Genomic DNA, 25,227 nt, shown 5'->3' on the forward strand with positions numbered 1-25,227 from the left:
GTTCCAACCCTGGAGAGGTGCTGTCTGCCACAGGAAGGCAGCTGCTTGCTTATGGCTGATGAGTCAGCTTTGCCAGACAGAACAACAACAGCACAATGATATTCTATTTAGCTACATTAGTCTTGCTATCTCCAGATGATTTTAACTTCGGAGACACAATGCAAACTTAAAGTATTAGATTTAGCCTTCATTAACCCCCTCACTAACATGGGACTTGCCAAAGCTGAATAGGATCACCTAGAGACATGAAAAATGAAAAATGTACACTAAATCCTTTTATAGCACATTTTTGATGTTCTGAGCTGCTTCCTAAAGTTCCATTGCTACTTTTGAAGATGACTGCCATGTTCCACAATTTATTGCAGTACTTGTAAGGAAGAAGTTGTGATATTTTGGACCAGATCTCTGAGAAAACCAGTGGTGAAGAGGGGCACCTAAATGTAGTGGCACTGATATGGGCAAGTGGCTCTGCTGCCTAGGCATACAAAGATCCCTAATACTCCTCCCTATCTCAACAAAACGGGAATGTTTGAAGGCAGGAAATGTGCAACTTCAGCCTATGGTCTGTTAGGTTTATGTTCATATGAGCCTGGGGTTGCTACTACTACTATCATGGGGACTACTGGGGGAGGCATGGCTCAATCGGTAGAGAGGTGGCCTGCCGTTCTAACAGACCCAGGTTCAAATCCCCGCTGGGCCAGGGAACAGTTTAAGGATTTGAATTTCATTAAATCAAGCTTTACTGATCTACCAGAAGACCCGCCGACATGTCGTAAAAATACCTCCGCTAATACCAGTACACCAGTCCTGTATGCGACAGCCCTCGCATGTATTCAATATGGACGGTGGGTGTTAGCCCCGAAGTGGTGACATAAAGAGGTGTATGGTATGTAGGAGGACTGTTGGGCCTTGATAGCAGGCTGTGAAGCCTATGCCCAGAGTCGAACACATTAAAAAAATAAAAAATAAAAAAAAAATAAATAAATAAATCACCAGATTGAAAAGGTTGGGTCTCAAGTAATGGCAATGATGCTAAAATCATCCAACCAACCCACCTTAAGCAGGGGGTCTGCATGCTCAAGGAACCAGCCGCAAACCGCATGGCCAGCCTCGTGGAAAGCCACAGTGCGCTTCTCGGCTGGCTGTAATACATTGGTCTTCTTCTCCATGCCGGCCACCACCCTCTCGATTGCAGCCTCAAAGTGCTTTAGGATGATGTCCGCCTGGGCGTCTCGAGCTGCTATCAGAGCTGCCTCATTGCACACATTGCTGATATCTGCCCCTGTGGGTGGAAACAAGAATAAGTTAACAAGAATGAGGAGGAGAAGAAAGAAGCAACACTGCTGCCACCTACTGTGTTCAAACATCCCTCATCTTCTCTTCTATTGCCCCAAAGGAGGATAAAACAAAAGGAAAAGAACAACTTCAGCCTACAGTCCACCAGGTTTTGTCCAGATGGGCTTGAGGCAACAAAATCTATGGGTGCAGCCAGGGTGGAGATGCAGGGCCAGCCACCCCTTTCTAACAGAATATGCAGAATAAGGCAGTAATTCAGTCAGTCAGTTATAATTATATTCATTCATTCTGGTGTTAATTATTATTTCCTGCACTACTTCCTTACCCCCTAGGGGTAGGGGGGTTTCAAGAATACTCCCCCAGTATCCCTGCTTGTCGTACGAGGCACCTAAAAGGGTTGTTGGTGGGTTATAGCCCCACCCCGTAAAAAGAACTAACTAAACAAGTAAAGGAAGCACCTTGGACCAGGACGGACCATGTATTGACGACTAAGGAACGGACAAAGGACATTCTGAGGGTGGGGACATGGAATGTGAGAGGAGTGAATGATGAAGTGAAAGAGAGAGAGATTGTTCAGGTGCTTTAGGATGCAAGAGTGGATATATGTGGATTGACTGAAACTATATGGAAAGGTGAAAGGGTGAGAGAGTGGCAATATGGTTTAGGTATCTGTGCGGGAGTTAATGAGAATGAGAGGGCAAGAGAGGGAATATGTCTGATGATATGCAAGAAGTGGAAGGAGAATATAAGAGTATGGAACAATGGGTGCGAGGATCATATGGGTGAGGATGAAAGTAGGTATACAAGCGTGGGAAATTGTACGTGCGTATGCGCCAACAAAGGACCGAATGGCAAGAGTGAAAGATGAGTTTTAGGCGAGTGTAGAAGCATGTATGGACAAATCTGAGAGGAGCGAGAGAGTGCTTTTGATTGGAGACATGAATGGAAAAGTTGGGAACGTACGAGTGAATGGAGTGGTTGGTCAGTGGGGTGTGCTAGCTGATGTAGATGGGAATAGCAGTGCTTTGGTGGACATCTGTGCTGGTAAGGGGTTGGCAATAGCCAACACCTACTTTTGGCATAAGATGATCCACAGGTATACATGGACAGTAATGAGGAGGATGGATATGTGAACTTGTTGAACGCAAGGCAATGATAGACTACGTGTGTGTGGATGAGCGAATGAGAAGACAAGTGTTGGATGCAAGAATGTGGACAGGGTGGGGGAATGGAGTCTCGGACCATCACTTAGTGATGGCCAAGGTAAAGCTGCAAAGAAAATGGTTGAAGAGACGAAGGGGAAGACAGGAGGAAAAAGCTCCTGTGAGAAAAGTGGATAAGTTGCAAGATAATGAGAAAATGGCAGACTGTAAGAGCATAGTGGAAGAAAGATTGGGAAGGTATGAGTTAGAGAAGATGGAAGGGGTGGAAGACATATGTAAGATATTCATGGAAGAGATAGGTGTAGTGTGTGAGGTGATTTGTGGAGTGAGGAAGAGATGCAGGGGTGTGCAAGGGACAGCATGGTGGAATGATGAGGTGAAACGAGCTGTGGAACAAAAGAAGAAGGCATATAGTGAATGGCTAGTGAGTACAGGTTGGGGAGAAGATGAGAGAGAGAAGAGAGAGGTATATGTGAGCAGGAAAAGGGAGGTGAAGAGACTGGTGAAGGAGAGTAAGAAAGTGGATGAAGAATTTGGGAGGCATCTGAGTGTGAAATGGAGGGACAGTAAGAAATTGTTTTGGAAGGAGGTAAAGAAAGTAAGGCAGTGTGAAAGATGAAATAGTAGGGGAGTGAAAGGCAGGAATAATAGATTGTTGGTGGAGAAGAGAGAGAAATTAAGGAAATGGAAGAAGCACTTCGAGGATTTGTTGAATGTAGAGAGTGAAAGCAGTGGGAGTATAAGTGGTTGGGGAATGGCTGGGAGAAGGACATGAGAGGAGGGAGGAAGAGATCAGTAGGGTGGAAGTAGTGGAAGCAATGAAGATCAAGATAGGAAAGGCCCCAGGAATTGATGGAGTGTGTGGTGAAATGCTGAGGTATTTGGGGGTGAGATTGTTGTGGAGCGGATATGGGAGTTGTGTAGATTGGCTTGGGAAGAGGGAAGGGTTCCAGAGGACTGGAAATCAGGTATAAATGTTCCTTTATACAAAGGAAAAGGGGAGAGAGAAGTATGTGGTATCTGCCTTCTTAGTGTGACTGGAAAAATATATGGCAGAATACTCATTGATAGGGTTAAGCATATGACAGAGGAGCTAGTTGGAGAAGAACAAGGGGGATTTAGCAAGGGAAAAGGGTGTGCAGATCAGATATTTGTTCTAAGATGTTTAGTGGAGAAGTATCTAGAGAAGGGAAAGAAAGTGTATGCTGCCTTCATGGACTTGGAGAAAGCTTAAGACAGAATAGATAGGCAAGGTATGTGGAAGGTTTTAAGAATATATGGAGTGGAGGGGAAATTGTTGAGTGCTGTGAGGAGCATGTATGAAGGAGCTAGGGCTATGGTGTGAGTGGATGGTGAGCTGAGTGAGTTCTTTGATCTCAATGTGGGACTGAAACAGGGTTGTGTGATGTCTCCACAGCTGTTTAATATATACATGGATGGGGTTGTAAGGGAGGTGCAAGGTAAGGCAGTGGATGTGGGGGTGGCTCTAATGAATGAGGGTGAGATTTGGAAGATTCTGGTGTTGCTGTCTGCTAATGATACAAAATTGTTGAATGAAGATGAGTGGGAGTTGCAAGGTTGGTGAATGAATTTGGGTCAGTGTGTAGGAAGAGGACTCTGAAAGTTAATGTAAACAAGAGTAAAGTTATGGTGTTTGAGATGAATGAAGTCACAGAATGTACAGTGAGGTTGGATGGTGAGGATATGGAGAATGTGAGTGCATTCAAGTACTTGGGCAGTGTGATGAGTAAGGACGGAACTTTGGGGGATGAAGTGCATGAAAGGGTACAGCAAGGAAGGAAGGTTGCTGGTTCACTGAAAGCAGTGATGAGAAATAGGGATGTGAGTATGGAAGTTAAGAGGTCACTGCATGATAGTATTGTGATCCCTACCCTGTCGTATGGAAGCGAGGCGTCGGCCTTGGAAGAGGAGAACAAGTCAAGAGTGAGAGCAGTGGAAATGAGTTGAGAGGAGCATGTGGAGTGACATGGAGGGACAGGTTGACGAATGAAGAAGTGAAGGAACGCTGTGGGGTGGATGTGGATGTGGTTGAGAAGATTGGAAGAAATACACTGAGGTGGTTTGGACATGTGGAGAGAATGGAGAATGAGAGACTGACTAAGAGAGTGTATGTAGGTGAGGTGGAGGGAGGGAGAGGAAGGGGTAGACCAAGGATGAGGTGGAGGGATGGAGTTGAGAGGTATATGAGGGAGAGGGGAGTGAGTTGGGGGGAGGGTAGTCAAACGGTGGGTGACAGAGCGACTTGGAGGCGTTTTGTCTGTGGCCACCCTTTGCGGGATTATGGCGTCGGCTATAGATAGACAGACAGACTACTTCCCTTACTACTTTAACACTAGAAATATTCCTTAATAATCTACATATTATTATATTCCACGCAGCTGTATCTCAAATAATGGCCACCAAAATTCAGGCCCACTACCCCTATAACAAAATTCTGACTACACCCCAGACAAACACAAAAACAACCCTTTCATTAGAAGTCTTTCCCAAAGATGAATAATAATATCTGGGAGTGATAACAACATAATACAAAATATGTCACCTAGCTGAGATGCACAGAATGTTATCTCACCAAACATGAACCACCCATACTTAACCACCACCACCATCACCACCTACATACTCACCAGTGAAGCCGGGTGTGAGGGCAGCCATCTTCCGAGCCAACTCCTCCTTGTCCAGCAGTGTCTTGAGTGGGCCCAGGTGGACTTTAAAGATGGAAGCTCGGCCCTTGATGTCTGGGGGAGGCACGAAGATCTGACGGTCGAATCTCCCCGGCCTTAGAAGGGCCTTGTCCAATATGTCCACACGATTAGTTGCTGCCAACACCACCACGTTGGAAGTTGTGTTGAAGCCTGTGTGGGTAATGTTACAATAATCTTATTATCATTGTTATCAACACCATTACCATCATCATCCAGACCTCTTTTCTCACCTAAGGATGGGATGAGGTATGCTTCAGAGGGCAAGAAAATGCCTGAGAGAAGGAAAATTACCAACAATCTGCTCAACTGCGAGAGCCACATTCTCATTCATTCTTGGTATTATTATCTATCTATCTATCTATTGCCAGACGCCTCAATCCCGTTTGGGGTGGCCACAAACAAATCGCCTCCAAGTCGCCCTGTCCCCCACCATCTCACTGCCCTGCTCCCAACTCACACCCCCCTCTCTCATATACCTCTCCACCCCATCCCTCCATCTCATCCTCGGCCTCCCCCTCCCTCTTCCGCCCTCCACCTCACTCACATACACTCTCTTCGTCAGTCTTTCACCCTCCATCCTCTCCACATGGCCAAACCACCTCAGTGTGTTCCTCATAACGCTTCCTATCACATCCACATCCACACCACAACGCTCCTTTATATCCTCATTCGTCACCCTGTCTCTCCATGTGACTCCACAGGCTCCTCTTAAATAACTCATTATTACTATTATTACTATTATCATTAGTTGTAGTAGTTGTTGTACTACTATCTGAAACATAATACAAGTCTGCCAAGTGTTGTGGGAAAGGTATAGGGAGGAATAATCACAGAGTTCATGTGGATCAAATATTTGCAATGCGACAGGGAGTGGAGAAAGTTTGTGAGAAGGATTGTACGGTATTTATGGCATTTACTGATGTGGAAAACTGTACAACAACATAAAGAAAGAAAGATTATGAAAGGCTTTATGTATACATGGTGTGAATGGACAGTTGCTAAATGCTGTTAAGTTTATATGATGATGTTGAAGCTTGTCTACGAGTAAGTAGGTTTTAAAGTGATTGTTTAACATTAGTGTTGGGGTAAGACATGGGTGTGTGATATTCCCTTGGCTGTTCAAAATACATCTCAAATCTGATGTAGGCAGATGATGCTGTGTTGCTTGCTAATAATGAACAGTAGCTTATCAGACTGGTGTCCAGTCATGTCTGTGAATCTCATGTTTTGATGGTATATGTAGATAGGAATAAAGTGATGACTGTTGAATGGCAAGGTGACTCAGAGTGGTGCGCTGGAGAATGGGTAGAGGTCTTAACTGGTCTGGGAGACAACTGTAGTACTGTATCTAGACGAGAGAACAACAGGTAAATGTGCAAAAGGAAGTGGAAAATGGTGCAGCACAGGGAAGAGAAGTGGCTGGTGCTATGTCCTTGATATTAAACAGAGGTCTGAATGTGGATGTTCCAGTATGACTGCATGAAGGTGTGTCAGTGGCCACATTAAAGTATGGGTAAGTTCAAAGGTGGGAGGATGTACAGTGGGTCAAGACGAAGGTAGGGTATTGTTGTTGTTCTTAACCCTGGCTCATTTGAACGTGAGCCCTGTGGACTGAAGGAAACCAGTCACTCTGACCAGCAGTCCCAGAGATCCTTGGTGAACTTGCTGTTTTGTTAAGGAGCTGTCTGTGTTGAGATGGCATGGGCATTTGGTATGCAAGTGAGTAGAGGCTGCACTTCAGTGTGGGCATAAACTAACTTGGTGGTGGGATGAGGCAGTAGAAGTTGCAGTTAAAGAGACAAGAAGGCTTTTCCAGGATTGGAAGAAAAGTGGTAACAAAGAGGTATACTTGCTGCACAACATTGGGAGAAAAGAGGTTTACAGGGCAAAGTCTGAGTCAAAAAGACTTTTATGAGGCCACTAATAACATAGCGTACCGAACGCCACATGTTGAAAATGGAGAAGAATGCAGTTAAAGTTGCGTAACTTTCAAAATGCCATAACTTCGGAACTAGTGAATATTTTTTAGTTTTTTTTTTTTTTTTTTAAAGCTTGAAGTTCATACTTTCATGTCATGCTAATCTTGGTAGAAGAGAAATTAGTAGCATTCTGAAAGGTACAACAATAGCTGCGTTTTTCTCCAGTGTGGTTATTGAGAGACAAAACGTACTCTCAGTATGCATTTTTAACAATCAAACCAACCAAAGATATCAATGGGAAATGTTTACAAAAGCAAACTAGATGTATGTAATACTATTTTTAGAAATTAAAAACCATTATAAAAAAAAAGAAATCTTTCATTTTAGCCAATGTCTTGCTGAGCTCTCTGCCTTTCCCGTTTTCTGTATATTATGGCTAACTTACCCTTAAAATCATGCAATTTTATGCAAAAATATTCCATTATGTTAGAGTAATGGTACAATAATTAATATTCCTATAAAAAAAAATGCATGACCGTGAGCATAAAGAAATGCTAGTATCTGGTAACACCAGACAACACGTTACTGGGAGGCACTCGGTGCATTCTGTGACCAGCGTGAAGGCTTGTCGATGCACTGAGGTGAAGCAGGCAGTGAGACCATGTTACAGAAGGGGAATATGGACCCTAATGCCAGCTGCTTTCCATAACTCGTGGTTACTTTCCAGATCAAAGAGGGTTTGGGCTACATGGTGGTATACTTAACTTGCTTTCGCTTGAATGGCGCTCGGTACACTATGTTATTAGGGGCTTCATTTGATAACCTAAATCGTGTGGAAATGAAAAACGTGATATTTAAGGTGGCAAATCAGATGAAGAAGGAGAATAGGGATATCACAGGTGAGCAGTGTGTGAAGAATGATGAAGGAAGGGTAGTGGTGAACAGTGGGGATAATAGATGCATGGAGAAAGCATTATGACTAGTTGTTGAACGAGGAGTTTGACTGGGACACGGAAGGTTTGGAGCCAACAGATCCAGTGTCTGGCCCTTGGCCTTTGATTGACACTGCCACTGCGAGCAGAGCAATAGGCAGGATGCAGGTGGGGAGGGCGGCAGGTGTGTCTGGGTTGACTGCTGAAATGTTGAAAGCCTCAGGAGATATAGGAATGAGGTTAGTCACTGACCTGATATATATGATTATATATCAGTTTGTTGTCCCAGATGACTGGCTGAAGAATGTTACTGTAAATGTGTAGAAGGAAAAGTGTGATGCCCTGGAATGAGGAAAGTATAGAAACATAAGGCTTTCAGACCAGATAATGAAGGTAATGTAGAAAGCTCTAGAAGGTACAGATGGAAAAGAGTGATTATTGATGATATGCAGTTTGGGTTTATGACAGGCAAAGGGACCACTGATGCCATATTCATTGTTCAACAGCTTCAGGAAAAACATATAGGAGAAAAAAGGACGATATATTGTTTTTGTTGATTTGGAGAAGGCTTTGGACAGAATCACTAGAGAGATGGTTAAGTGAGCAATGAGAAAGCTTGGGATCGAGGAGTGGCTGGTTTGGGTGGTTATGGCCATGTATGTGGGTGCTTGCACCCAGGTATAGGTGAATGGAGATTTGAGTGACGAGTTTTCCGTGAATGTTGGGGTGCAACAGGGGTCAGTTTTGAGCCCTTTGTTGTTTATCATGGTACTTGAAGCCCTCACATATGACTTCAGAAATGGACTCCTGTGGGAGATCACGTACAGTATGCTGATGATTTGGTGTTGATTGCAGAGAATGAAAGGCAGGAGGAGGAAAGGTTCAGGAAGTGGAGAGATGGTATAGGCACAAGGGTTTAAGAGTAACTACAGATAAAATAAAAGTGATGGTATCTAGGGCAGGTGGCAGTACTGTCAAAGAAGAGGGATAGTGGCCATGTGCAATTTGCCACAAGGGTGTGGGATGTAATTCCATCTTGTGCAGTGTCTGTAATACGTGGGTGCACAAGAGATTTAGTGGTATCAGAAGTAGACTGCGAGCTAATGCTGATATCATGTGTGTGGTGTGTCAGGGAGAGCAGGTGGAGATGGTCAGATGTGAAAGGATTGAACTTGCTGGTGAATCACTTGAGTGTATGGAAGAGTTCTGTTATTTGGAAGAGATGTTACGTGCTGGAGGTGGGGCTGGAGCTAGCTCTGTGGCTAAAGAGAGGAGCGGCTGGAAGAACTTCAGGGAGCTGTTGCCTCCTCTGACATTGAGAGGGCTCTCCCTCAATGCTATGGGATCTTTGTATGCAGCATGTGTTAGGAGTGTAATGCTGTATTGTAGTGAGACCTGGGCAGTAAAGGAAGAGGATATTCGCAGGCTCAAAAGTACAGAAATGACAATGATTAGGTGGATGTGCAGTGTGTCCCTGAGTGTGAGGCCTGCAGGGGCTAGGTTTACAATAGAAGAATTGAGGGGTAGGATGTAACTGATGTGTATTGGTGTTGTGATGAGGGGAGGTAGACTGAGGTGGTTTGGGCATGTGGAGAGGATGGGGGATGATAACTGGGTGCTGAAAGTGATAAGTGTTAATGTTAGGGGTAGGGCTGCAAAAGGCAGACCAAAAAAGACCTGGGATGAGGTCACTGAGTGTGACCTCAGGGATAAGGGACTCAATAGGGAAGCTGCCAGAGATCGAGCAGCATGGACAGCCGCCATCAGGTGACCAATGCTGATCCATGCAAGCATGTTAGAGCCTTCAAAAATAAACAAATGAATGAACATAGTTGACTGTGAGTTAATTTTTGTTGGCAGTGAAACATGGAAGGGTGATGGCCACAGTGCAGTCTGACTAGATGCACTCATGTCTCTGTGAAGTGTAGTTTCTGAGGGATGGATGTCTAGTGGGGGTTCATGGAAGATGCTATTTGGCTGGAGGTTTTGGATGGGTGTGGTGGGTATGTGTTGGCATATTTGTTTGTGAAAGTTTGCAAAGGTAGTGAATAGGGAAATGGCTCAAGATCATGAAACATGGAGAGATGCCACATGTTAGAAGGACCTACCATATAAATAGTAGCATGGTCAATGGACCATATATTAAGAATATATGGAGTGGAGGGGAAATTGTTGAGTGCTGTGAAGAATATGTACGAGGGAGCTAGGGCTACGGTGCGAGTGGATGGTGAGCTGAGTGAGTTCTTTGATCTCAATGTGGGACTGAAACAGGGGTGTGTGATGTCTCCATGGCTGTTTAATATATATATGGATGGGGTTGTAAAGGAGGTGCAAGGTAGGGCAGTGGATGTGGGGGTGGCCCTAATGAATGAGGGTGAGATTTGGAAGCTTCCGGTGTTGCTGTTTGCTGATGATACAGTATTGTTGAGTGAAGATGAATGGGAGTTGCAAGATTTGGTGAATGAATCTGGGACAGTGTGTAGGAGGAGGAAGCTGAAAGTTAATGTAAACAAAAGTAAAGTTATGGTGTTTGAGAGGAATGAAGTCACAGAGTGTGCAGTGAGGTTGGATGGTGAGGATATGGAGAATGTGAGTGCATTCAAGTACTTGGGTAGTGTGATGAGTAAGGATGGAACTCTGAGGGATGAAGTACGTGAAAGGGTACAGCAGGGAAGAAAGGTTGTTGGTACACTGAAAGCAGTGATGAGAAATAGGGAGGTGAGTATGGAAGTTAAGAAGTCACTGCTTGATGGTATTGTGATCCCTACCCTGACATATGGAAGCGAGGCGTGGACCTTGCAAGAGGGGAACAAGTCAAGAGTGAGAGCAGTGGAAATGAGTTACTTGAGAGGAGCATGTGGAGTGACGTGGAGGGACAGGTTGACGAATGAAGAAGTGAAGGAACGTTGTGGGGTAGATGTGGATGTGGTTGAAAAGATTAGGAGAAATACACTGAGGTGGTTTGGACATGTGGAGAGAATGGAGAATGAAAGACTGACTAAGAGGGTGTATGTAGGTGAGGTGGAAGGAGGGAGAGGGAGGGGTAGACCGTGGATGAGGTGGAGGGATGGAGTTGACAGGTATATGAGGGAGGGGGGGGGTGAGTTGGGAGGAGGGGAGTCAAATGGTGGGTGACAGAGTGACTTGGAGGTGTTTTGTCTGTGGCCACCCTTTGCGGGATTAGGGCATCAGGCTATAGATAGATAGATAGTCAATGGATATCAACATAACACAGAATGAATGGAGAGCAAGACAATGTTATATGCATATAAATATATATATATATATATATATATATATATATATATATGTGAGGGGGAGAAAGATAGAGGGACAGGGAGACCAAGGGTAAGGTGTAGGGACAGGATTGTGGGGCATATGAGTGAGAGAGGAGTGGGATGGAGATAAGGAGGAATGAAAGAGACTGAGGTGTATGGGTGGGTTGGAGATGTATATGAGTGAGTGGTGTGGCAGAGGGCAGGAAGGAATAATGAAAAACTTGCACCAAGCCACAATATGAATATATGGCACTAAGGCTGAAGAAAGCAAAGGAAATAATTACATTAAATGAACGTCTTGAAGAGCAACAAGAAAAGTAATACTACTGGAAACAGAAACAGTGGGAGAGTCACCTATGAAATCAGCAAGCAGAGGGGGATGATGTAATGAGGAAAGGAAGGGATGCGGTGTGGGTGGGTGAGAGTATTAAATGTTGACAGAGGAATGAGCAATGTGGAGGTGATTTGTTTGTGGTCACCCCCTCAGGGAGTACAGTGCCTGGCTACAGATGGAGAGACATATCAAAACAATGAAGCTAAAATATGACCAACTAACCATCCATTTCAACAAGAAGCTGATTTAGGGTGTTTTCCTGCTCCGAGTGGCCCCCAAAGCTGCGGCCACCACGCTTGCGACCCACCGCATCAATCTCATCCATAAACAGGATACATGGTGCATTCTTCCTCGCCATTGCAAACATATCACGCACCTGTGTGGGAAGAGGGGAAGTCAAAAGTTTAGTTCGAGGAGACTCGTTTAATTTTATTTCAACCTTTTTTTCCCATCCAAAGATGGGGTGAGGTAGAGCCTAAAAGGCAGAAAAATGAGAAAAACATGGTAAGAGGAGAACTGAACAACAGTATGCTTCACTCCCAGAACAGCCATTTTTATTTTATTCTTATTGTTAGATATCAAAGAATCTTATTTCATATGGGAGGTCACCACTGCAAACATGTTGCCCACCTATTTGGAAGAAAAAATATCATGAGCTAATCCCAAAGACAGTCATTTATACTCTAATCTTGATATATGACAATTTTATTCAATTTCTAAAACCGCCATTGGAAGCATGTCGCACACCTTTTTGGGGGGAGAGAGAATTCAAAGGTTAACAAAAAGAGAAATTAAGGGTTAACTCCACCACCCATCATGTTTCCTTTATTTTTGCTACTGGATTATTTTCTTCACCAGTTATAATGTGCTTAATCCCTTCACTTGGGAGATGGTGGTGGTAGCTGGTGCCAACCATCATCCACTCATTTGATGTGGTGCTGCCTACTTCTTCCACTTCCTTTCTATCTCTGTGTCTGCCCTTCTCTCCTCTTACCTCTCCTTTTCCTACCTGTCACTTTTTATTGCTCTTTCCACCTGACGTGGCTTGGCACTGAGTGACAACCCTAATGGTCTCCTGTAACTCAGGAAAACCATTTCCTGTACTACGCTGAATAGTAATCATATAACCAAATTACAGGGTAATGTGGAGTCTGCAACGGTGCCCCAGTTAACTGAGCAGATGCAAATGTGGCATCCATCCAGGAACCAAACCTCCACGCTATTCCCTGAACCTTGAAGTGGTGAGACGCTGTCTGCAACAAAGGAACATCGGTTTACTACAAGGGACAACCCTGCAGGGGCAGTTGCTTGCCTGCAGTTGATGGATCTGCTTGACCAAACAGATTGGGGTTGATCCACAACAACAACTCCAGGGAGGGTAATTTTTACAATATTCTTGCTGCTATCACATTCTGCTATTAAGCTGATAAGAACACCCAAGTGGTTAAGTGGTAAACTCTTTCACTACTCTGATGGTCATCATTTTATTCTCGCCATCTCCTAAGCACGTGGAGTAACATGGAGAGACAGACATATAAATCAGGACGTGAAACGGCATTGTGGTGTTGACGTGGATGTGACTGACAGCCTTAGGAGAAATACTCTGAGACTATTTAACCATGTGGAAAGGATTGAGAATTCTATCTATCTATCTATCTATTGCCAGACGCCCTAATCCCATATGGGATGGCCATAAACAAATCGCCTCCACATCACCCTGTCTCCCGCCATTTCACTGCCCTGCTCCCAGCTCACACCCCCCTCTCTTACATACCTCTCCACTCCGTCCCTCCATCTCATCCTTGGCCTCCCCCTCCTTCTCTCCCCCCTCCACCTCACACACATAAACTCTCCTTGTCAGTCTCTCACTCTCCATCCTCTCCACATGGCCAACCACCTCAGTGTGTTTCTCATAATGCTTCCCATCACATCCACATCCACACCACAACGCTCCTTCACATCCTCATTTGTCAGTCTGTCTCTCCATGTGACTCCACAGGCTCCTCTCAAATAACTCATTTCCACTGCTCTCACTCTTGACTAGTGTCCCTCCAACAAGGTCCAAGCTTCACTTCCATATGTCAGAGTTGTTATCACAATACTGTCATGTAGTAACTTTTTCACTTCCATGTTCACTTCCTTGTTTCTTATCACTGCTTTCAAGCAACCAGCAACCATTCTTCCTTGTTGTACCCTTCAAGCACTTCACCCTCCAAACTTCCATCCTTACTCACCACACTACCCACGTACTTAAACATACTCACATTTTCCATTTCCTCCCCATCCAATCTCACTGTACATTCACTGACTTCACTTCTCTCAAAGACCATAACTTTACTCTTCTCTACATTGACCTTTAGATTCCATTCCTTACACATTCTCCCAAACTCATCCACCAAGCCTTGCAGCTCCCCTTCATCTTCACTTAACAACACAGTATCATCTGGAAACAACAGTACAGGGAGATTTCAAACACTGCCCTCCCTCATAAGGGCCATTACTGACTGACAAGAAGGGTATATGTGAGTTAGGTGGATGGGGAGAATGACAAGATGGAAGGATGGCATGGACATACAGGTATATACGAGGGAGGGGTGTGTGAGTTGCAGGTAGGGCAACCTAATTACAAAGGACAGGGCAACATGGAGGTTATTTGTTTCTGGCTACCCCTCAGAAGATTAAGTGTTCAGCTATAGATAGTTATCTCATGATGACTTTATTCAGCTCAGGATGTCTTTTCAAACTGGGGGTAGCTATTAAATACCACCTTCCCTAACTCCTTTACTATAAGAGGTCTTTCCTAACTTGGGTCATGTTGTATGGTGGCCACATGATGAAAGTGAAAACTGTATCATGCTACTGAAGGAATGAACCCAATTTCTAAGGGATGTGGATGTGACTGAGAAACTTATGATACATACACTGGGGGGTTTGGACATGTGGAGAGAATGGAGAATGAAAGACTGACTAAGGGAGTGTATGTAGGTGAAGTGGTGTGAGGGAGAGGGAGGGGGAGACCAAGGATAAGGTGGAGGGATGGAGTTGAGAGGTATATGGGGGAGAGGGGAGTGAGTTGGGGGGAGGGCAGTCAAATCGTGGGTGACAGAGCAACCTGGAGGCATTTTGTCTGCGGCCACCCTTTGCAGGATTAGGGCGTCGGGCTATAGATAGACAGATGGTTATTTTTTTCTCATTCTTGTTCCTGAAAGATTATTAGAAATGCATCCACGTACAGTCGGTCAGTCTGTTTCCACCTACCGAAAGTTGGCCATTCCTACAACTTCAATGCTAAGTCAAGGTGGCTTGAAATTCGATAAGCCTTATATAAGACAGGAATGAGTCTCTTTGGTTCCTAATCACATCAACTCTCCACTCTGAGTATACTTGGCCAACAAATGAACTGAAAGAGGGTTAAGGATCTTTCTGAGGTTAAAACAATGTGCTATAGTGAAGTATAATTCATTAACTTGGTGGGGACTATTTTCATTATGCAGTCTATTTCTTATACCTAAGTACCGTAACAGAATCTGAGTGCAGTGCTTCATTATGCAGTCTATTTCTCATACCGAAGTAGCAGAATCTGACAGTGCAGTACTTCAGCTCTACATCCATTTCCCAGCATTTCTTCATGACTAGTATCATATTACAGTGTTAAATTCTTGTGACAGTTGCACATTCATGATGGATAGATGGCAATTTTATGCCTAGTTTGATAACAGAATATAGTTAATGTCAATCAATCAATCAATCAACCATTTCCTGTGGCACCCCACTGGATGTATAGGGCCTCGATGAACTCTCTCCACCAATATTTGTCTCTTGCCATCTCCTTCAGGTCCCACCAACATTCCTCTCCTGCTTCCTTTTTCATTGTCCTCAACCACGTTTCCCTTGGCCTACCTTTACCTCTTCTTCCTCTAGCAGTCCACTCTGGCACATCCTGTATTAAACTACCTTCTTTTCTGTATATGTGTCCCAGCCACTTCCAGCAAGACAGTCTCACATATTCATTAACTGGTTCCACTCTTGTAATATCCCTTACTCTTGCATTTGTAACTCTGTCTTGCCACTTTACCCCAAGAATCCTTCTCAGTATTTTATTCTCAAATCCTAATCCTTTCTGATCTGTTGCAATTGTACTGTACCATGACTCATGCCCATAAATTAAAACTGGTCTAACCATGGACTTGTAAATTTTCACTTTAGTATGTACCGAAAGCATATTATTATTCCAAACAGATTTCAACATTCCAACAGCTCGCTAAGCCTGTCTAATCCTCTCCTCAATTTCACTGTTTAATGATCCATTAGATGATACAATCGTTCCCAGATATTTAAAGTTTTCTACATTCTTCACCACATTATTTCCAATTACAAAATCGATTTGGTTCTCCACGTTCATATTAATAATTTCAGTCTTTCCACAATTTATTACCAATCCCACTTTTTCTCCTTCCTCCACCAGACAATCAAGCACCCTCTGCATCTCATAAATACTTCCACAAATCAGTACAATATCATCAGCATAGTCCAAATCCATCAGCTTCTTATTTTCTTTCCAGTTAATTCCTGCACCTGTTCACCTTACAACCTTTTTCATAACATAATCCATAACCAAAACAAACAACAATGGCGAAAGAACTCCTCCTTGAATCACTCCTGACCTAACTTGAAATGGATCACTCAAAGAACCACCCACCATTACCTTACAAAAAGTACCTTCATGCAGGCTTCTAATAATATTTACAAACTTCTCTGGTATACCATAGAATCTCATAATTTTCAACACAGCTCCACGTGAAACACTATCAAATGCCTTTTCAAAATCCACAAAACACATACTAAGTGGCATTTTCATCTCATTTGCTTGTTGCATTAGATGCCTTACAATAAGAATCTGATCATTACAACCTCGACCCTTTCTAAATCCCTCTTGTTCTTCTCTTAAAATTTTATCAATTACTGGCTCTGTTCTGTTCAACAAGATTTTGGAAAAGACTTTGGCAACTACAGGTGTCAAAGTTATCCCCCTCCAATTGCCACGCACACTTAAATCTCCCTTTTTTGGTATTTTTATAATCACTCCATTTTTCCATTCTTCTGGAATTCCACCATTATCCCAAGCCACATTAAAAAGTTTCAAAAGCGCATTCATCAACTCGTCATTTTCCACCTAAAGCATTTCAGGGCATATTCCATCCTCTCCTGGGGCCTTAAAATTCTTTAACTCCTTTATAGATTTTGCTAACTCTTCCAAAGTTATATCCCCTGTTTCTATCTGCAAATCTCTCTCGGCTGGCAAAATGTCCTCTTCAGCTGGGATTGGTCTATTTAGAACAGATTCAAAGTGCTCTTTCCACCTTCCTTTTATATCCAAATCTTTAGTCATCAAATTACCATTTCTATCCGTACAGGTATTTCCTTCCTTCTCTTTTCAGTCCCAGTTAACTCCTTTATGGCCTGATACGCTGCTCTTGTGCTCTGGCCGTCATTTTTACTTAATTTAATTTCTGTCTCCGTCGCCTTTTCATCATATAGCCTCCTCTTATCACGTCTAACGAGTCTTTTTACTTCAGAATGTAAACTCCAGTACTTTGCTCTAAGTACTATACTTCAGCTACCTGGCCATCAACATGTTCTTCACTTATTAACATGTTGTTCTTCACTTCTTAACTTCGCCTCTTTCCTTTTCTGAATTGCATTCCATGTTTCATCTGATATCCAGTTTTTCCTTCTCGCTTTTCCCTTTTTCTTAATAGTAACCTTAGCACTCTCATGCAAAACCTCTTTTACCTCTCTCCACATCTGATTAATATCATTGTTTTCAGATTCCATCAAAGTCTGTAGGACTAGAAACCTGTTCCTAGATTCCCACCGAAACTTTTCACTCGTGCTCTCATCACTTCTCAGCTCGTCAAAATCATAACCATTACCTCCTGTACAATTACCATTAACGTTTCTCTTAAGTTTTATTTTAATCTTTGACACAACAAGTTGATGATCACTACCTATATCTGCCCCCCTCCTTATGCAAACATCTTGCAAATAACTCCTATGTCTTCTGCCAATTGCAATGTGGTCAATCTGGTTACAGTATTTACCACATGGTGAAATCCAAGTAGTCTTATGTATTTTTCTATGCTCAAAAGATAGTTCCACCAATTATAAGGTCATTTGCCAAACAAAAACTTCCAAAGCGCACCCCATTTCCGTTTCTTATACCAACACCCTCCTTACCCATATAATCTTCAAAGCCATCCCTACTACTGCCAACAATCACATTAAAATCACCAATGCAAACTAACACGTCATGTCTTGCCACTCTATTCACTACATCCTGCAGCTTCTCATAAAAGTAATCCTTCATTTCATCAGCGGCCTCATTTGTCGGAGCGTACCCTACAACCATACTGATATTACCATGGTCAGATTCTAACCCCTGCAGTTTGAATGTCTCCAGGGAACAAAATTGTCTGGAGACAAAAACATGAAAATAATGTTACAGTATTGATGGGATTATTGCTGATCTGCTTGACTAGCTAAGGTAATGAGTTCTAACTTTCTTGGATATCTTTACTGTAATTTCTTCCAGAGGTTCTCCCCTTCACAGATATCAATAATAATAACAATAATAATAATAACTAGAACTCTGTAACTGTCCTGCAGACATTTCCTGCAGACAGTCACTACTCTCCACCTATGGTTTCTTACCATAACCTTCACCCCACTGGGGAGCTTTGGATTTTTCTTTTCTATCAGCAATGGCCCATACCAGGTCACATAACCTGAGCCATTCAGATTCCTTGCACAGGTCGTACTGAAATCCCCAGCAGACACGACCACCTTAACTCGTTCACAACATAATATTGATATGACTCTTTCTGACATGCCCTTCCACTGTGCGTAAAGGATTAGGAATTTTTGTTCTATTAGCAATAGCCAATGCCAGGACACAACCTGGGCCCTTCAGATGCCTCGCGCAGTCTCTGGTTCTCCTGGAGTCGTTGTGAGACTCTGTGGTGGGAATAAGAGTAATAATACCAGTGAAAACAATAGTCTCCACCTATGTAATAGGGGAAGGCTAATAACAGCCTCATAATAACAGTAACTAAAATAATGCCTATAGTAACCCATAGAAAAAAATAAATTCCAATGAATACACAGACACACACACTCACATCATACACTGTCCCTCTCTCCAACCACCCCTCATCTCACCTACCCTTGAGGGTCCAACACCGACGAACATCTCCAGGAACTCAGAGCCCGACACATAAATAAAGGGTACATTAGCTTCACCAGACGTGGCCTTCGCTAGCAGGGTCTTGCCGGTGCCTGGAGGACCTGTGGGGTGGGGTATGGTGGATTTAGTCAGTCTGGGTAATAAGAATAGTGAATTGTTCTTTGCCCACTTTTCCCTACACACTTGGTGTTGTGATAAGGTGAGGTAGATTAAGATGGTCTGGGTATGTGGCGAGGATGAGGGATGACAACCGGAACCAGAAAGTGATAAGTGATGACGTTGGAGGTAGGGTTGTGTGAGGTACACCGAAATAGACCTGGGACAAGGTCAATGAGTATGATCTCAAGGATAGAAACTGAATATGGATGCTGCCAAAGACTGAGCACCATGAAGAGCTGCCACTACGTGACTGAGGCCAATGCATGCAAGCATATTGGAGCCTTTAAAAACAAAACATTTAACTTGCTGCTCCCTGGATCACCATTCTCTCTCTTCTTCTCCTCCCTTTTTCATACCTCTTAAACCTGATGCCTCACCCCCCCCCCCACACATACACACACACTGTCATCCTACACCTACAGATATCTCAGGGAACTCCAAACCCAAGCCATAAATAAATGGCACATTAGCCTCACCGGCCATGACCTTTGCTAATAGGGCCTCATCAATGTCAAATGAGCCAGTGAGGTGGAGAGGGAAGAGGTATGGGGGTTTAGGTCAGTGTGGAAGGCAAGAAGCAATTCTCTCCTTTTAGAGCACCCAAACCCTATTGCTCCTGTCCCTTTCACTTCTCTCTCTCTCTGTAAATGTTATTTCCTTTTCCTACATTTCAACCCTACTGTTTTCTCCTTCCCTTCCCCTTCCTCACTAGCCCAAGTTCTCTCTCATTCCAATCTTGGCACATAATAACTGGGCACAACAGCCTTTGATGTGGCCTTCATTGGCATCATCTTCAGGCAGATCTGGGAGAAGGGACAAAGTTGCATATGTCCCCCTACTCTCAGAAGACTGGTAATTATCCACAAGAAAAAAGCACTACCATGTACTAAAATATATGCAATAAACATCATGCCTAAATATTATCCTAGATTCAGCAACTACTACATCTTAAGGGTGACATGGAGGTGATCAGCTTGTGGCCAACCCTTAATGAATCATGACATTTGGCTCTAGAAAGATAAATACAGAGGACGAAAGAGGTTGAACAGTAATGAATCATGACATATGGCTACAGAAAGAAAAATACAGAGGATGAAAGGGGTTGAACAGTAATGACATCATCTACCTGACAGCTAATGGCTGTCCCTGGGTGCACATATACTGTACCTGTAAGAATGGCCCCCTTGGGAATCTTGGCCCCCAGTTCAGTGTATTGTTGGGGATTCTTCAGGAAGTTGACAAATTCCATGATTTCCACTTTGGCCTCCTCGCACCCTGCGACATCCCTGAATCAAGCATACCACCATTAAAAAATTATCAATATTGTTACCTGTATTACTGTTACCCTGCCACAATCGAGCACTAAACCTTATCATGATGATGACAATATACCATTACTGGCATCATCATTATTACCATCATCATCATCATTAATATTAACATCACCTTCAAAGTTGGGAATGTACGAGTGGATGGAGTGGTTGGTCAGTGGGGTGTGCCAGCTGAAGTAGATGGGAATGGTAGTGCTTTGGTGGACATCTGTGCTGGTAAGGGGTTGGCAATAGCCAACACCTACTTTCGTCATAAGATGATCCACCGGTATACATGGAGAGTAATGAGGAGGATGGATGGTGAACTTGTTGAACGAAAGGCAATGATAGACTACGTGTGTGTGGATGAGCGAATGAGAAGACAAGTGTTGGATGCAAGAGTGTGGAGAGGGTGGGGGAATGGAGTCTCGGACCATCACTTAGTGATGGCCAAGGTAGAGCTGCAAAGAAAGTGGTTGAGGAGGCGAAGGGGAAGACAGGAGGAAGCAGCTCCTGTGAGAAGAGTGGAGAAATTGCAAGATAGTGAGAAAAGGACAGAGTATAAGAGCATAGTGGAAGAAAGATTGGGAAGGTATGAGCTAGAGCAGATGGAAGGGGTGGAAGACGTATGTAAGATATTCACGGAAGAGATAAGCGCAGTGTGTGAGGCGGTTTGTGGAGTGAGGAGGAGATGCAAGGGTGTGCAAGGGACAGCATGGTGGAATGATGAGGTGAAACAAGCTGTGGAACAAAAGAAGAAGGCATATGGTGAATGGTTGGCGAGTAGAGGTAGGGGAGAAGATGAGATAGAGAAGAGAGAGGTATATGTGAGCAGGAGAAGGGAGGTTAAGAGACTGGTGAAGGAGAATAAGAAGAAAGTGGATGAAGAGTTTGGGAGGAATCTGAGTGTGAAATGGAGGGAGAGTAAGAAATTGTTTTGGAAGGAGATAAAGAAAGTAAGGCAGTGTGAAAGGGGAAATAGTAGGGGAGTGAAGGATAGGAATAATAGATTGTTGGTGGAGAAGAGAGAGAAAGTGAGGAGATGGAAGGAGCACTTTGAGGATTTATTGAATGTAGAGAGTGAGAGCAGTGTGAGTATAAGTGGTTGGGGAATGGCTGGGAGAAGAAGAGATGAGAGGAGGGAGGAAGAGATCAGTAGGTCGGAAGTAGTGGAAGCGATGAAGAAGATTAAGCTGGGAAAGGCCCCAGGAATTGATGGAGTGTGTGGTGAAATGCTTAGGTATGGGGGTGAGATTGTTGTGGAGTGGATATGGAAGTTGTGTAGATTGGCTTGGGAAGAGGGAAGGGTTCCAGAGGACTGGAAATCAGGTATAATTGTTCCTCTGTACAAAGGGAAAAGGGAGAGAGAAGTATGTGGTAACCATAGGGGTATTTGCCTTCTTAGTGTGACTGGTAAAATATATGGTAGAATACTCATTGATAGGGTTAGGCATATGACAGAGGAGCTAGTTGGAGAAGAACAAGGGGGATTTAGGAAGGGAAAAGGGTGTGTAGATCAGATATTTGTTCTAAGATGTTTAGTGGAGAAGTATCTAGAGAAGGGAAGGAAAGTGTATGCTGCCTTCATGGACTTGGAGAAAGCTTATGACAGAATAGATAGGCAAGGTATGTGGAAGGTATTAAGAATATATGGAGTGGAGGGGAAATTGTTGAGTGCTGTGAAGAGTATGTATGAGGGAGCTAGGGCTACGGTGCGAGTGGATGCTGAGCTGAGTGAGTTCTTTGATCTCAATGTGGGACTGAAACAGGGGTGTGTAATGTCTCCATGGCTGTTTAATATATATATGGATGGGGTTGTAAAGGAGGTTCAAGGTAGGGCAGTGGATGTGGGGGTGGCCCTAATGAATGAGGGTGAGATTTGGAAGCTTCCGGTGTTGCTGTTTGCTGATGATACAGTATTGTTGAGTGAAGATGAATGGGAGTTGCAAGGTTTGGTGAATGAATTTGGGACAGTGTGTAGGAGGAGGAAGCTGAAAGTTAATGTAAACAAAAGTAAAGTTATGGTGTTTGAGAGGAATGAAGTCACTGAGTGTGCAGTGAGGTTGGATGGTGAGGATATGGAGAATGTGAGTGCATTCAAGTACTTGGGTAGTGTGATGAGTAAGGATGGAACTTTGGGGGATGAAGTAAATGAAAGGGTACAGCAGGGAAGGAAGGTTGTTGGTACACTGAAAGCAGTGATGAGAAATAGGGAGGTGAGTATGGAAGTTAAGAAGTCACTGCATGATGGTATTGTGATCCCTACCCTGACGTATGGAAGCGAGGCGTGGACCTTGCAAGAAGGGAACAAGTCAAGAGTGAGAGCAGTGGAAATGAGTTACTTGAGAGGAGCATGTGGAGTGACGTGGAGGGACAGGTTGATGAATGAAGAAGTGAAGGAACGTTGTGGGGTAGATGTGGATGTGGTTGAAAAGATTAGGAGAAATACACTGAGGTGGTTTGGACATGTGGAGAGGATGGAGAATGAAAGACTGACTAAGAGGGTGTATGTAGGTGAGGTGGAGGGAGGGAGAGGGAGGGGTAGACCGAGGATGAGGTGGAGGGATGGAGTTGAGAGGTATATGAGGGAGGGGGGGGTGAGCTGGGGGGAGGGGAGTCAAATGGTGGGTGACAGAGTGACTTGGAGGCGTTTTGTCTGCGGCCACCCTTTGCGGGATTAGGGCGTCGGGCTATAGATAGATAGACAGACCTTCTACACCTCACCCCACTCCACCCATCGCTAACCAACCTTACCCTCCTCTACTCCAACTCCCCACCCCAATGACATACTGGAATTTAACCCCAGTATCTGAGGAGTTAACCAGTTTGACAGATGACTCATTGACCCAAAACAGACCTCTCTCTCCCTCACCCCATCCCACCCTATTTTACTTTATTCCATTGCACCCCACACTACCCCAGTGACTTACTGGAACTTCACCCCAATGTCTGAGGGGTTAACCATCTTGGCAGTGGACTCCATGACGCCAAACAGACCTCCACCGCGCCGGCCCCCTGACCCGCCCATCATCTGCGCTGAACGTCGCATCATGAAGATCAGGAAACCTGCGCAGAAGGTAAATTAATTCATTCATTTTATTCATTCATCATCTAATCCTGTGTTGCCCCATGAGAAGCATAGGAGCCTGAGGCCAGGCAAGTTGATCCTGACATTTAACATGACAGTGACCAGCCTCACTCATCCCTAAGTGGCATTAAGTGAGTAATAAACCCCATCCAGCCTTTGGATATAAAGCTGCATGGACTCTATCCAATTGGAGCACCTTAACTGCCCACTAAAGCACCAGGCACCATAATCTGGTTATATGGTTAACACCCAATGTAATAAATGGTTTCCTAGTGTACAGGAAACCATTTTGCTTGTCACTCAGTGTACAGTCACCCATGGACAGAAGGAAAAGGAAAGAATGAAGGAAAGAAAGACAAAAGAGGAAGGATGGAGAGAAGGAAGAGAGGAAAGGGAAAGTGCCCAAGAGCAGCAGTACATTGTTACATAAATAAATAACTTAAGAAACACACAAACAAGGTAATAATTAAACAGATGCAGAAACATCCATTCCCCTTAATCCCCATTTGAGTGTAGGAACCTGAGGATAGGCTAAAATTGTTGTGAACATCTAATGGTAGGTGACAAAACTGCCCCTGGCACTATTTGCTATAGGAGAAAAGTCTCTGGCCACCTTTAGGATTTGAACTACAGCACATATGTCACAGCCCAATCTGAACTGAGAGATCTACCATCAGACCTCCATGTGTCTACATACATACACTACCTAATCCTGTGCTGCCCCACGAGATGCATAGGAGCCTGGGGATAGGCAAGTTGGTCCTGACATTTAAGATAAGCGTGACCAGCCTCACTCATCCCTGAGTGGCATTACTTAAGCAATAAACCCCAACCACCCCTTGGATATAAACCTGCACAAGCTCAATCTGACTGAAGTGCCTTAATTACCCACTAAACCACCAGGCACCATAATTTGGTTATACAGTAAAAGTCCTATTATTCGGCAGCTGATTGTTCGGTAGATCCGACATTTCGGCAGTTTTGAGAAATAGTCCCATTTACGAAAATCACTGATTGTTCGGCATATGTCCGGAATCATCTCGGCAGTCTAGGAAGTGATATCTGTGGATTGTAGGCCTAATGTTTCATTACACTTCTGTATGTTCACTAATTTCTATATTTTTATTCAGATTCAGGTATAGTACTGTATTGATTACAATATTGCACAGTATCATACACTACAGTAACCACCCCCACCAAATTAGCGAGGGTTACGTTCCAAGCCCCCACGCTAATTCTTGAAATTCTTTCATTCTTGATGCCTTCATGAAAATGACTTACCGGTAATTGAGTAGCCCATGACACTGTAATGCATTACCCATAAATAAATGTTGCTTGTTAAATCAGTTTCCCCGTTGTTTTTAGCTGTACGGCTGTGACAGCTCTAGTATTTTTCTTCCTCAGCATAATGGTGGGACTGTCCTGTTTAACTGAACCTAACCTAACCGAGTTTAACTGTATTTAACCAAACCTAACCTAACCTAAAGTCAGAAAAATACTTAAAAATAAACTGGAGGAAAATGAATTGCTAAGGTCTCTCTGATGAAAGTTAAACGTACATTTGGTTCTCATTCTTTTGTTTGTTTTTGTGCTTAACGTGAAAGAGAGAGCATTGATGCAAACAATAATATATCCCATTAACCCCTTAATAACCTCCGACATTGAACAACCTTTTACAGTGCCGATGTCAGTGATGTTAAGTTAGTGTGAGCTATAAAGAAACTAAACAATTATGGGGAGGGAACGAAGGTCACTGGTATGTTTGCATGACTACGCTAC

At 43.7% G+C, this 25,227-nt stretch overlaps 1 protein-coding gene across 1 annotated transcript in view; it reads right to left on the bottom strand.

Annotated features, from left to right (window-relative positions):
* The window catches only part of Afg3l2 (AFG3 like matrix AAA peptidase subunit 2), a 92,715-nt gene that overhangs the window by 24,369 nt on the left and 43,119 nt on the right, over window positions 1-25,227 (bottom strand). Inside the window, exons 6-11 of the mRNA XM_080267646.1 lie at window positions 23,291-23,426; window positions 20,218-20,336; window positions 18,871-18,992; window positions 11,871-12,024; window positions 5,108-5,335; window positions 1,056-1,282 (exon numbers count right to left, since the gene is read on the bottom strand). Coding sequence (XP_080123772.1) covers window positions 1,056-1,282; window positions 5,108-5,335; window positions 11,871-12,024; window positions 18,871-18,992; window positions 20,218-20,336; window positions 23,291-23,426 — 986 coding nt within the window. The remainder of the gene's footprint in view (window positions 1-1,055; window positions 1,283-5,107; window positions 5,336-11,870; window positions 12,025-18,870; window positions 18,993-20,217; window positions 20,337-23,290; window positions 23,427-25,227) is intronic.

Source organism: Coenobita brevimanus, chromosome 3 (assembly GCF_032717465.1).
Source record: "Coenobita brevimanus isolate Jiangsu-jjx chromosome 3, ASM3271746v2, whole genome shotgun sequence".
Lineage (NCBI taxonomy): Eukaryota > Metazoa > Arthropoda > Malacostraca > Decapoda > Coenobitidae > Coenobita > Coenobita brevimanus.